The sequence below is a fragment of the Phalaenopsis equestris genome, unplaced genomic scaffold, assembly GCF_001263595.1.
Source record: "Phalaenopsis equestris unplaced genomic scaffold, ASM126359v1 Scaffold218034, whole genome shotgun sequence".
NCBI lineage: Eukaryota > Viridiplantae > Streptophyta > Magnoliopsida > Asparagales > Orchidaceae > Phalaenopsis > Phalaenopsis equestris.
The window spans coordinates 148,550-160,684 of record NW_018236506.1 but is presented as its reverse complement, the minus strand read 5'-3'; the positions used below and the strand labels follow the sequence as shown (position 1 = coordinate 160,684).

Genomic DNA, 12,135 nt, shown 5'->3' with positions numbered 1-12,135 from the left:
CTTCAAAGATGTAAGGAAGAAGAAATCTCTCAATAAGAAGAAATCTCTCAAAAGAAGAAATCTCTCAATTCTCTCCCTCTCCAACAACTCTTAGGAGAAATCACACTTAGACTCATGACACTACACAATACACACAACGGAACACTAAAGGAAACTCAATGACACACTAGCAGACTCCTTTTTCTGATAAATTTCCACTCTAAATAGAGCATGATGTCGATTTTCTAAGAGGTGTATCAAATTACACTTCAAAAAGCTCTAAATTCACTGAATCTTCTAGATTTTTGCCCTGTACTGACTTCAGCGAGGTTGAAACCCATGATGGCGCCATCGGTGCCCGTGACTCCAAACTCTATCCTTTTTGCTCTAAATGTTAAAAATGATCAAACACAAACAAAACATAAAAAATACCTTCCTTTATAGTTCCATATAAAAAAATTGAGTAAAAAATATTAGTCTACAAATACATATGTTTTTGGTGCATCAGTATTCATATTAGAAAATGAAGTATTATCCATTACTGACATTAAGAAATTTCTAAATGATAACGATGATGCCATCCCCAAAGTTAATCTTCTTGTTCGTCGGAGGACTCGACCTCTCAGGCTGCAACTAGCTTCGATGAAATCAAAGTCTTAGTCAGGGAAGTGTCATATGTCATTGTGAAGACTACACCGCCAAAGTTGGTTAAGCTGGCGATTGAGTATGAACTGAACTGCAAGCATGAGTTTCCTGCTCTCAAGAGACCCAGGTTTGGAAAGATTCCTGTTAACTCTGCAACCTATGTATCCATCAAATTTGTCCTTACTATGAAGAAGAGCTTATTTTGTATTTTTGATTTTTGTAATAGTTCTTTCTAATTCAGAATCATACTGCATTAGTCCTTGAGATCTTGAACTACGCATACATTACTATAATAAAAAAAAATCACACAAACAAGAACTTCTATGAAAACAACACTATGATATTCCTATAATGATTCTAAAAGTTTAAATAAGGCATTCTAAAAATAAAAAATTGTTTTCCTAAAAGTTCCTTCAAATTTTACTAGAATTTTCTTTTTATCCCAAGCAACGACGCCAAAAACTTGGTCCTTTTTCTTTTATATACTTCTGGTTTTGACTCCATTGCAATGAACGAAACATAAGTTTCCTGACAACAGAAGACAAAAACTTTATCCCTATCTCATACAATAGTGCTATAATATAGGCGCGGTAAAAAACTCGACTCCAAGGAAAGAAAGAGTACAACTGTTATATTTAATTATTGAGATACTTTGTAAGTATACATATCATTGTAGATTAATATAGAACCTTTTGATTAAGCCCTAAAATATTGAACGCACAGAAGGAACTACTAAATCTTAAGAAGAAATTAGAAAATAAACTCTACTTTGGAAAAGAGTCTTGATCAAACTATATATACTATGGTAGGAATGAAAATTTGATTCTTTTTGATAATTTTGATAATTGAAAATAGAGTTAAAAACTAACTAAATTTAACTAGGTTTTGTAAGATGAAATCAATACAAATATAAATATTTTTTTCCTTATCATGAATCAGTAACAAGTATAGGAACTCTATCTTGAAAATATTTAAATTGTGATCTGCCAAATAGGAGTAATATTTACTAGAGAAGCTATAAAGAACATTAGCTAATTGAAAGTTTGAATAGTCCTGAAGATGAGCTAGGTAGGGAAGATACTATCTCTCACTCTAAAATTCCCCCTTCTCCGTCCTCATGATGGCTAACCTCTCATATTGAAACCTAAAACAATAGACTGAATTGGGGGCTTAAGTCTGTCACTCTAATGTCCTCTAACTCTACACCCATTAAAATTTATTTCCCTACTTGTTTGCACTCAACCATATGAATTACATTCTCATCCATACAATCTCATGTGATTCTGCCATTAGTTGACTGAGACAATACCATCACAGATCTTACATGTTCTTATATAAATTTTAACATCTTAATTTACCAAATTAAGAAGTAAATGAAGTATAAAGATTAAATAAGCACAACTTATTCTAGTATTATAGATCAACACTTAATTACTTATCATTTTAAGGAATATTATAAATAAAACTACTCAAAAATTATGGAGAAAACACAACAAAAATTATGTTTAAAAGTAGAAATCATGTAAAAACACAAGAAGTCTAAATTAAAAATAAATGTAGTAACAAAGATAAAAAAATATCTTAACTTCCTCTCTACCAAACTCTTTAAGTTCCTTTGAATCTCTTCCATTCTATTACATTACTCCCTAGGAATGGTCGTCAAACCCCAGAGGGTTAAAATCTCTATATCTCCCTAACAAACTACATTGGATTCTTACTTAGAACTATCTAATCACATTCTCTTTCACTAAGAATGAGAAAAGTGTGATGAAGCCCTAAATAAAATCCTATAACTCCTTAATTTCTACTCTCTAAAAGTATCCTAAGTCTTTTATTTCTTTCCCCACTTTTTTATTCATTCCAAGCCCTCTATTTTATAGTTTTTCACAAGGTGCTCTAATGTCTATTCAAAATGTGTCCATATTCAATGAATCTTCCAAGAGTTGACTCTTTTTAAGGGTAATTTAAATGTATTTTTGAGCCAATTAATTGTAATCCATGTTTCACCTAGAGTTGCTTCAAACACCCCTTGGAAAGTCATCCAAATTTCCATGAATTTTCATCATGAACTACTTGGCGTGTAAGAGTGAGGTCTTCACCGCTTAGGCGCGACATTCTTTGTCTCCTAGCACTTATGCATCGCTATTGGGAGCTTACGCGCCACAGTTCTGTTGATCTCATATTTGGTTGAGGTCTACTTTTTTATCTTTAGTAGCCAGGGTCTAGAAAAGGATTTTCTTATTGACTTTTCATAGAGAACTAGAAAAGGAGCCCCTACCATTAGAAATTCCAAACTCTTATTTACTCAACTTGAATTTCCACATATTGGTCCTCACCTCTAGCACTTAGTAGGTTGGGTCAGCATGGAAGAGCCCAAGAAGATTCCCCCATAGGATGGTCAGACCTTAGGACTAACCCTGGGTGAGTTGGTTTTGGTGGGGCTAACTTGCACACACTACACTCACATACTCCAAACCCTAGGATCCCTTAAGTTGGTCTCCTGAATCATTTTGGAAAGCTCATATGGGTGAACCTATACCCCTAGTCTTTGGCTAAGAGGGTTAGAACCAACATATTCAGCATCCAAAATGGGTCCTCACATGGCCTCTATTGGATTGGCAAGACTTCATGGCTTGTTGGCCCATTTTAGCCCAAAACTATCAAATTACCAAAATACTTCTACAACCCTAATTTTTTCCAAAAATCCAAAAATTACCCAAAACGATCAAATTTTTTCAAAAATAATCTCAAACCACTCCCCACTACCTAACTTCACCAAATATACCAAATTTTCAAAGTACCCCCAAAAATTGCAAAAATTACCAAAATGCCCCTCATGACAAAAAAATTCCAAAAATTCTAAAAAATTCCCAAATCATCCCAAATATTCCCAAATTCAATTTTTGGATATGAATTTGACCCATTTTAACTAAATTAGTCCAATTTGAACAAAAGCCCCAATTTGCCCTTAAAGGCCCAAATGTTTCTAAATTAACCCCAATTTTGGCCCAATTGACCCCAATCTTGCCCAATTTTAATTCCAAATCAAAATTAAACATCCCCAATCGTAATGAAAATAAAATTCAAGCCAATTTTGAACTAATTGCAAGCCTAATTTTACCAAAATAAAAAAGGCCCCACTTTTCACCATATGTCCAAATTCCGCAAATTAACCTCCCATTTCAATTCAAAATCACTTGAAATTATTTAACAGCCTTCATGACATAGTGATACACCAAAATCAACATTCAATTAGCTTAAAGTTTATCCCAAAATTAATTTCAATTCCAAATGCCCAAGCCCACCACATTTAATTCCGAAAGCTCAAATCCAAAACCCACATGATGGTTTTATTTCTCCTCATCATTCATTCAATTAAAATAATTCCTAAAGTTTTAAATTGTTGATGAAATTTTTCCAAATGAAGCCTCATGAAAAACTCCACAAAAATACCAAATAAATCCAAAATCCCTTATCATGAAAATTAGTCAAGCCACATGCAAGCCATGAAGCCACTCCCAAGCCATAGGTGAGCCATGAGAGCATTGCCACCTTATCAAACTATTAATGGCAAGAGGACAAGCCACTTTTAACCCACTAAAAAAAGTTTTTTAACCCTTTTAATAACACATTTAAACCCATGCTTAGCTAAAATCCCTTGGATGGGGACCTCTCCACACCACTTCAGTTAAGCCACCTAATTCTCCTCAGCACCCAAACCTTCCTTGGTGGGTGAACCAAGCCCCAAACCATGATTTGACCAAAAATAGCCCTTCCCCTATACTATTTCAAGTCAATGCCTTTACACATGGCCAACCACAATTGACTTCACTAAACCCAAGCCCTAACTTCCTTGAGTCTGATGGTGACCCCTCCCTGGTCGGTCGACCACGTAGGCTGTCGGAAAAGCCATGGCCAAGTGTTCCCCATGGCTAAAACTCATAATTAAACCCATCCAAGCTGTCTCATCCTAATTGGATTTTTTCACCTTGCTGGCATCCACATAAGCAACTTAAAGCACCCACCAATTGCCTTTGACGACCTCTCCTTCCCCCACTATTTAAACCCACCCTCCATGGCCAAATAAAGAAAGCTTGGAATTCCTTGGGTAGACTCTACCAAATTGCTTCCAGAGCTTCTTCCAGACTTCCTAAGTGTAATGCAAACATGCCCCAACCTTCTCTTCCACTGAACAAAGACAATTTTTCAACTCAAATTTGACGCCAAAATAGGACTTCTCCAAAACCTCCACCAAATCCAAATTAATTGCACCCACACCATCCCCACATTGAGAGAAGAAGATCCCCAACAAAAGCCCCATCGTTAGTGCACCCTCAAGTGGACTTTGATCAACAGCCTAAATTGACCATGGTTGAATTTGGGTCTAGGCATCTCACCTTTGCTTGAGGCTTTATCTTGGAGCTCTTTAGGCTCAAGGCAAGCTTTTGGAAGCACCCAATCGAGGCCACACCTCTTGGGCAAAGGTATTGAAACCTAACCCTAGACCAAAATTCATTTAACTCTCCATTGTTATAGATTTTATTTAAAGGTTGATTAACCATATAGATATGTTCTCTTAGTCAAGATGAGTCTACAAGAACAAACCACTCTTAGTTTAATTAAGTATCAAGAGAGATATTAAGCCTAGAAGTTGGACGGTTCTCGGGCTAGGGCTTTGGGACGATCACGGAGCACCATTAGATCAAGTGTTTATTGGATGGATGGATGAGATTGCACCAGACGAAGGAATGGAACGTGAACTGTGGGCTGAGTTAGCACCGAGGTGGCTAGCGACGCCGAACCGAAAGACGTCGCGTGGAAAGTTCAGGTCACTTATGTAGAAAAATAGTGTTTATTTGAATTATTTAAATAGCCAGAGCTTCAAAAATCTTTATCTTTGTGTAGAAAAAGTACAAAAATATAATAAAAACACCCCCTTGCTCAGTGAACAAAGGAGAACAATATGGAAATATTTTCAATATGGAAATATTTTCATGTCTTTTCATGTCTATTTGATGCATATATAATTTTTAATTAATTAAATAGTGTTTTTCTTATTTTGATTCCCCATTTGCATAGACACTTCACCGTGGCATGGGACGATGGGGCTTCTGATGTCTCTATTGTTAGGCATCTCCCCTTATTTTTCTAAGGTCAGGGAACATTTACAACTATAAATATCTAATTTTCAAGTTAATGGTCCTTATTTTGGTATTAAGACTATATCAATTAAAATACTCATTAGAAAATACAAAAAACTGTTTTTGTAGGTTCACTTTGGTTAGAGGACGCTAGGAAAATATAAACTTGATTTAACACATTAAAAATAACCATGATTGTTCCCAACCCTAGAAAATGAAATAAAATTAATTTGGAATTATTATAAATTTAAAAGACATAAAAACTACTCCACACTATAATTTAATGTTATAGGAGCTCCCCATAAAAATTTCAAGTCAATTGGAGTTAATTTGACCACTCAAATGGATTAATTAAGTGAAATCACATTTTTGGCATTAAAATAATTCTAATAATTATAATACAACTCAAAAAATTACCAAATTTATTTTGAGAGCTCCTTCTTACTAGAGGAACCTAGAAAAAATAAAATTAAAATTAAAATAAATACTTCATTTTTGAGCTATTTTTGGGTATTTAAAAATTTTAATATTCATTAAAAATCATAAAAATTGTAAAAATGTAAAAACACACTAAAATATCACATTTAACTTTCTAATCACCTACAACCAATTAAAATATTTTTCTTAATTTTCCAAATCAAGATATTAATTTTAAAGGCTTAAAAATGAATTTTCTCTAATCTATCACTAAAATAATTCCAATAATTAAAATATAAATCATAAAAAATATGAAATTTGGCTCTTTGAGTTACTTGGATGCAAGGAGATTTAATAGAAATTTAAAAATTAATTTTTAACTTAAATATTATTTTATGTTTAATTAATGCTCAAAACAAACAAATAATTCTAACATTTAAATTAAACCTCTAAAAATCATGAAAGTTGGTCCAAGTGGTCCTCTGACCTAGGTGAATCTCCAATAATTTTATTATTGATAAAGGTTTTATTTTAATTGAGTTATTAATTTTTCATTGAAAATCCTTATTTTTGCATTAAAAATATTTATAAAATTAAATAAATTCAGAAAATTCATATTTTCTAGGGAGGTAGAATAAAATTTATAAGTCATTTGAGTCTAATTTAATAAATTATAGAATGCTAAGGCCTTAGGGGCAAAAGGGTAATTTTGAAATTTAAGGATTAATATTCAGGCTTAATCAAAGGGCTAAATGGGCATAGATAATCTTATATAACATATCTTGACAATAGAAACATGAAAAGGGATAAGTGGTAGTAACCAATCTCTTTTTAATCTTATAAAGGATAAATGTGTAATTTTTGAAAATTAATGAAATCTGGAAGTACATTTATATAAGGAGATATTAAGGTAAGGGTTTGATTTTGGAAGATCATAACTCACCGATTTTAAACCCCCAATTAATGGTTTTGAGATAATTCATAATTTATGATAATTATTAAGAATATAAATATTAAAAAACCCTTTTCCTTAAAATTGTAAATCTACCCATTAAATCTTAACGGTTTAGTAGTGAACTAGACAATCAAAATTTTTTCTATTGAGGTTTAGAAAATAACCTATAATTAATTTAAAACCTTTCAAAACACTACAAGCCCATTCTCTAAAAATCAAGTTAATTAAATTCCTTAATTAAATCAAGTTGCCCCCAAGAACCTTTACCCATATAATTCATAAGTGAGATATCAAATGACAATTATGTCACGTAATAAATAATGAAAACATCAAAATTCACGGAGCATAAGAGTATTAATTGGTTGAAGTATATAGAAAACATAATTAGACCAAAATGAACTCAAGATAATTTTAGGGACTGTAAAATTTCTAGGGTATTACCCGAGGCTTCCTCATGATCCTATAGAAACCTTGAAGGACACCTGGACTTATTATGATTTGCTTAATGGAATCATCCTCAAAAATTGAACTCGCTAAGATATGACATAGGATTTGGTAGACGCATCTCAAACTTGTATTTTCCACTTTCATTTATAAAGTTCCTGGGGTTGTTGCTTTCATCAGGGTGCCTTGTCCTCCTCCTACACTTTGAAGTCTTTCCACATCACTCCTCTCTTAGGCTATGGCGGTTCAGTCACTGCTTCTTTGGTTCTTATTAGATTTTTTTATTTTTGTAAAATCTCTCTGAGGCTAGAGATGTTCCATTGGAGGCCTCCTGTTTTCTCTGGTTTTTTTTGTTGCTCGCCTCCTGCTTTCTTTCCTGTTCTCTGTTTATTTACTCATAAATTTTTGGGTTTTCTCCTTGTGGCTGGTGTCATGGCCACTCCCATAGATGTTCACACTAATTTCAGTTGGACTAAGGCTACTTATGCAGGGATTGTTGGAAGAGCTAATGACACTCTCCAAGATCCTACAAATTTAATCTTTCCTCAGGAATTTCATAATGCTGCTGCTGGCAAAGGGATTTTCCCTTGAATTAACCCCCTTGGCTTTAAAGATGGAGAAACTACAGTCTTTTTCTCTCCAGCTGAAATTGCTTCACTGAATGAAGAAGTCAAATTCACTCTTGTCGGAAAATTCCAGTTGTGACATCCCAAAATGGACCTTGTTAGAAGCTTCTTTGATTCTTTAAATTTCATTGGACAATGGAAGCTTGGTTTGGTAGATCGCAGGCATCTTCTTATCCAACTCACAATGGAACAAGATTATGCTAGGCTATTTGCTAAACAAGCTGCTTCTATATCAGGAGTTACAATGAAAATCCAGAAATGGACTAGAGACTTTGACCCAACTAAGGAGCCTCCTGTGGTCCCAATTTGGTTTAAGCTACCTGGTCTTCTATTACCTTACTTCAAGCTTAATGCACTTTTTAACATAGGGAGAGCACTTGGTACTCCCCTCAAGGTTGATGCTCCTACATTCAATATGGCAAGACCTGCACTTGCTAGAATTCAGGTGGAAAGAGACATTACTCTCCCTGAGATAAAAAGGATATGGATTGGTTCTGATCAAGAGGGGTTTTGTCAAGATATAATTACTGAACAAAAGCCTTTTTACTGCCAACACTGTAAAATGTTTGGTCACACTGTTGAGAAATGCTATAGGCTCCACCCTCCTACAAAAAAACTCTCTATGAATCCAAGGGTAGCTAGTCAGGCTTCTAATCAGGGACAAAGCAATCATACCACTATTATTAATCACAAGGAAACTGTCAGGCAAACCAGTAAAACTCCTTCTGATAAGAACACTAATCCTCCTGCTACTTTCCCCTCTCGTGATCCATTAGGGAAATTATCTGAACCCCACAACAACTTGAAATCTTCTACAGGTTGTATGGTGAGGGCTGAACCTAATGAAGTCAGAATTATTACCCCTCCCTCCCCCACACTTGCTGAAAAAGGGAAATGTGTTTTGGAAAATCCTTTATTCACTGAGGATGATACTGATGAAGCTGCTGTGGTTGAAGTGCAGCAGGATTTGGGAGCTGATAGGCAAAGTCAGAAAATAAGGAAAAAGAATGTGATGAAAAGTTCCCCAATTAATGAGGCTACTCCTAGCATTGCTGAGGCTGATATCATGGATTTGTAACAGGCCATGGAAGAAGATTGGCAAATTCAGAAAACGAGGAAAAAGAAAAAGCAGACTTCTGAGGTGCAGCAACTTCTACAAGGAACAAACTCTCATATGATGGATGGGAAGGCTAAGACTCATTATGGCTCTACCTCTATTTATAATAGAGGAAGAACTAGGTCAAGGTCTCAACCTTCTATTCAATTTTCTCCTATCAGTGATTAGTATTCCACTTTGGAATGCTAAGGATCCCATGATTAATATATTGTGTTGGAACATTAGAGGAGTGGCTCACCCCTCCTCTATTTTGAGATTAAGACATCTCATCAAACTTCACAAGATTTGGTGCTTTGCAATTCTTGAACCTATGGTCACCAAATATCCTCAAAACATCATCAACAAGTTTTCCAAGCTTATTTTTAATGCTAATTCCACTAATAAAATCTGGCTATTAGTCAGACCTAAAATTAAGTGCAGTTTACTGGTTAACCATCATCAGTTTCTTCATATTCAGTTTGCTATTGGAGCACAAGTGGGTTTTGCATCACTCATCTATGCTAGCAGCCTTCCTAGATACCATCAAGAATTGTGGCATGAGCTAATGATTTTGGGACAAAATATTAACACTTTCTAGATTTTGGGGGGTGACTTCAATTGTATCACTTCTCCAACTGAAAAAAGAGGGGGTAAAGCCCCTTTACTCTCTTCAATAGCCAATTTCAACAACTTCATCAGTGATGCTGGTCTTTTTGTTCTAGGCTTTCAAGGTCCAAAGGTTACTTGGAGAAGAGGCACTTTGTGGGAAAGATTGGATAGATTGCTGGGCAACTCCTTTTGGTTTCAAACCTTCCCTTTCTCTACTGTCACTCACCTTGCAATGGCTGGATCTGACCACAGACCTCTCCTTTGCTCCATACAGAATACTGCTAGACCAACTCATACACCTTTCAAATTTCAGAATATATGGACTCTACATCCTGATTTCTTTAAGGTAGTGGAAAATAATTGGAATTCCAACCTGCATGCTGACCCCTGGATCAGATTATGGCTAAATCAGATGAACTTAGCCTCTCATCTGAAAAAAAGAAATTGAGTAAGATTTCGTATCGTGAATGAACAGTTGTAGGCCATCCAAAAAGAAGTCCATAGCTTGGAGGAAGGCTTACTTATGGGGAGGAACTCTAAATATGAAGTTTACCATGCCAATGAGAGACTGCTGGCACAAATCAGATACCAGGAATGTTTCTTAAAACAAAAAGCTGCTGTCACTAAATTTACTGATGGTGATAGAAACACTAGATACTACCATGCTTGTATCAACCATAGAAGGAAGTGCAACATGATTTTAAACATAAACAATATCAATGGCAGGAAGTTAATCAATGCTGATGAGATAGCTTATGATGTAGTCCAACATTTCCAAAAGTTGTTCACCAATGAGCTGGATTTTAGAAGTCCTATAGAAACTGAGATGTTCACTAACTGTCATCATTATGCTCATAATTTAAATCTCACTAGTACCCCTTTGGAATATGAGATAAAACAAACCTTAGATTCCATTGATGGCCTCAAAACTGCCAGACCTGATGGCTACACATCTACCTTTTATAAAGCCACATGGGATAGGACTAAACAAGACATTATCCTTGTTGTCCAAAACTTCTTTCTTGGTGTGGACCCCCCCAAATATTTCAGTGCCTCCACCATCACTCTGATACCTAAGAATAAAAATAGGAAAACTTGGGGGGATTACAGGCCAATCAGCCTAACCAATGTGATCTCCAAAATAATCAGCAAAATCATTGTGTTTAGGCTGCAACCCCACCTTCAACATCTCATTAGTGACAACCAAGTGGCTTTTATTAAAGGGAGGAATATTACTGACAACATCCTTCTTGCCCAGGAACTCCTGCTAGATCTTGACAGTAATTATAGAGGAGGAAATGTCATTTTCAAACTGGACATAAGCAAAGCCTATGATACCATTAATTGGGAATTCATCCTTGATACTCTTTTTGCTAGAGGCTTCAGTGAAGCCTTTATTAATTTGATACACAGATGACTTAAATGCAATGCACATTCAATTCTGATCAATGGCAAGTGTCATGGCTTCTTTAATGCTACCAGGGGGATCAAGCAATGAGACCCCTTGTCTCCAACCATTTTTATAGTTGCTCTGGACTACCTTTCAAGACAATTGAATAGGCTGGTTTCGAATTCACCTCATTTGGCTTTCCATCACAGATCTAATATCCTTATAAGCCATTTAGGTTATGCTGATGACATTATTATTTTCTCCAATGCTGCCAAGAATTTTGTCAGGAGGGTATATAATTGCCTTCTCCACTTTCAGCAATCTTCAAGTATGGCACTCAACAAACAAAAATGTTAATTTAATATTAATAAAAACTCCTCACCTCAGCTCAAGCACTGGATCTCTGACACTGGATCTCTGAATACACATCTCTGAATACACTGGATTCTGCTATACCAACCTCCCTATTAAATACCTTGGATACTTCTACTCAAAGGCATAACTAGACAAATACTTTTCCAAGATGTCATTGATCAGATCAAAGCACAACTTGAACATTTGACTAAATCTTTCCTCTCTAATGGTGGGAGGATCACTGTTTTGAGGAGTATTCTCACTACAATGCCTTCTTATGTCCTTTAAATGTTCTCCATGCAAAAGGGTACTCAAGGTTCCATTGGAAGGATCTTCAACAAATTTCTCTGGTCTGGTCAAAGGTCTGGTCAAAGGCTGGTCAAAGGAAGCAATTTCACTGGCTCCCTAGGCAGAAATTATGTAAACCTTTACAAGCTAGTGGGATGGGCTTCAAAGACTTCCAATACCTGGGTGTCATA

General features: G+C 35.3%; 1 protein-coding gene across 1 annotated transcript; it reads left to right on the top strand.

The window, feature by feature from the left end:
* The first annotated feature begins 8,295 nt into the window (after positions 1-8,295).
* LOC110037283 lies at positions 8,296-9,285 on the top strand. The gene has a single exon (XM_020741887.1). It carries the CDS (start codon positions 8,296-8,298, stop codon positions 9,283-9,285), a length of 990 nt encoding a protein of 329 aa, XP_020597546.1.
* Positions 9,286-12,135: the final 2,850 nt, after the last annotated feature.

What these genes read in the sequence shown, in the direction of transcription:
- LOC110037283 (XM_020741887.1), top strand. Translation starts at nt 8,296, where the DNA reads ATGGACCTTGTTAGAAGCTTCTTTGATTCTTTAAATTTCATTGGACAA.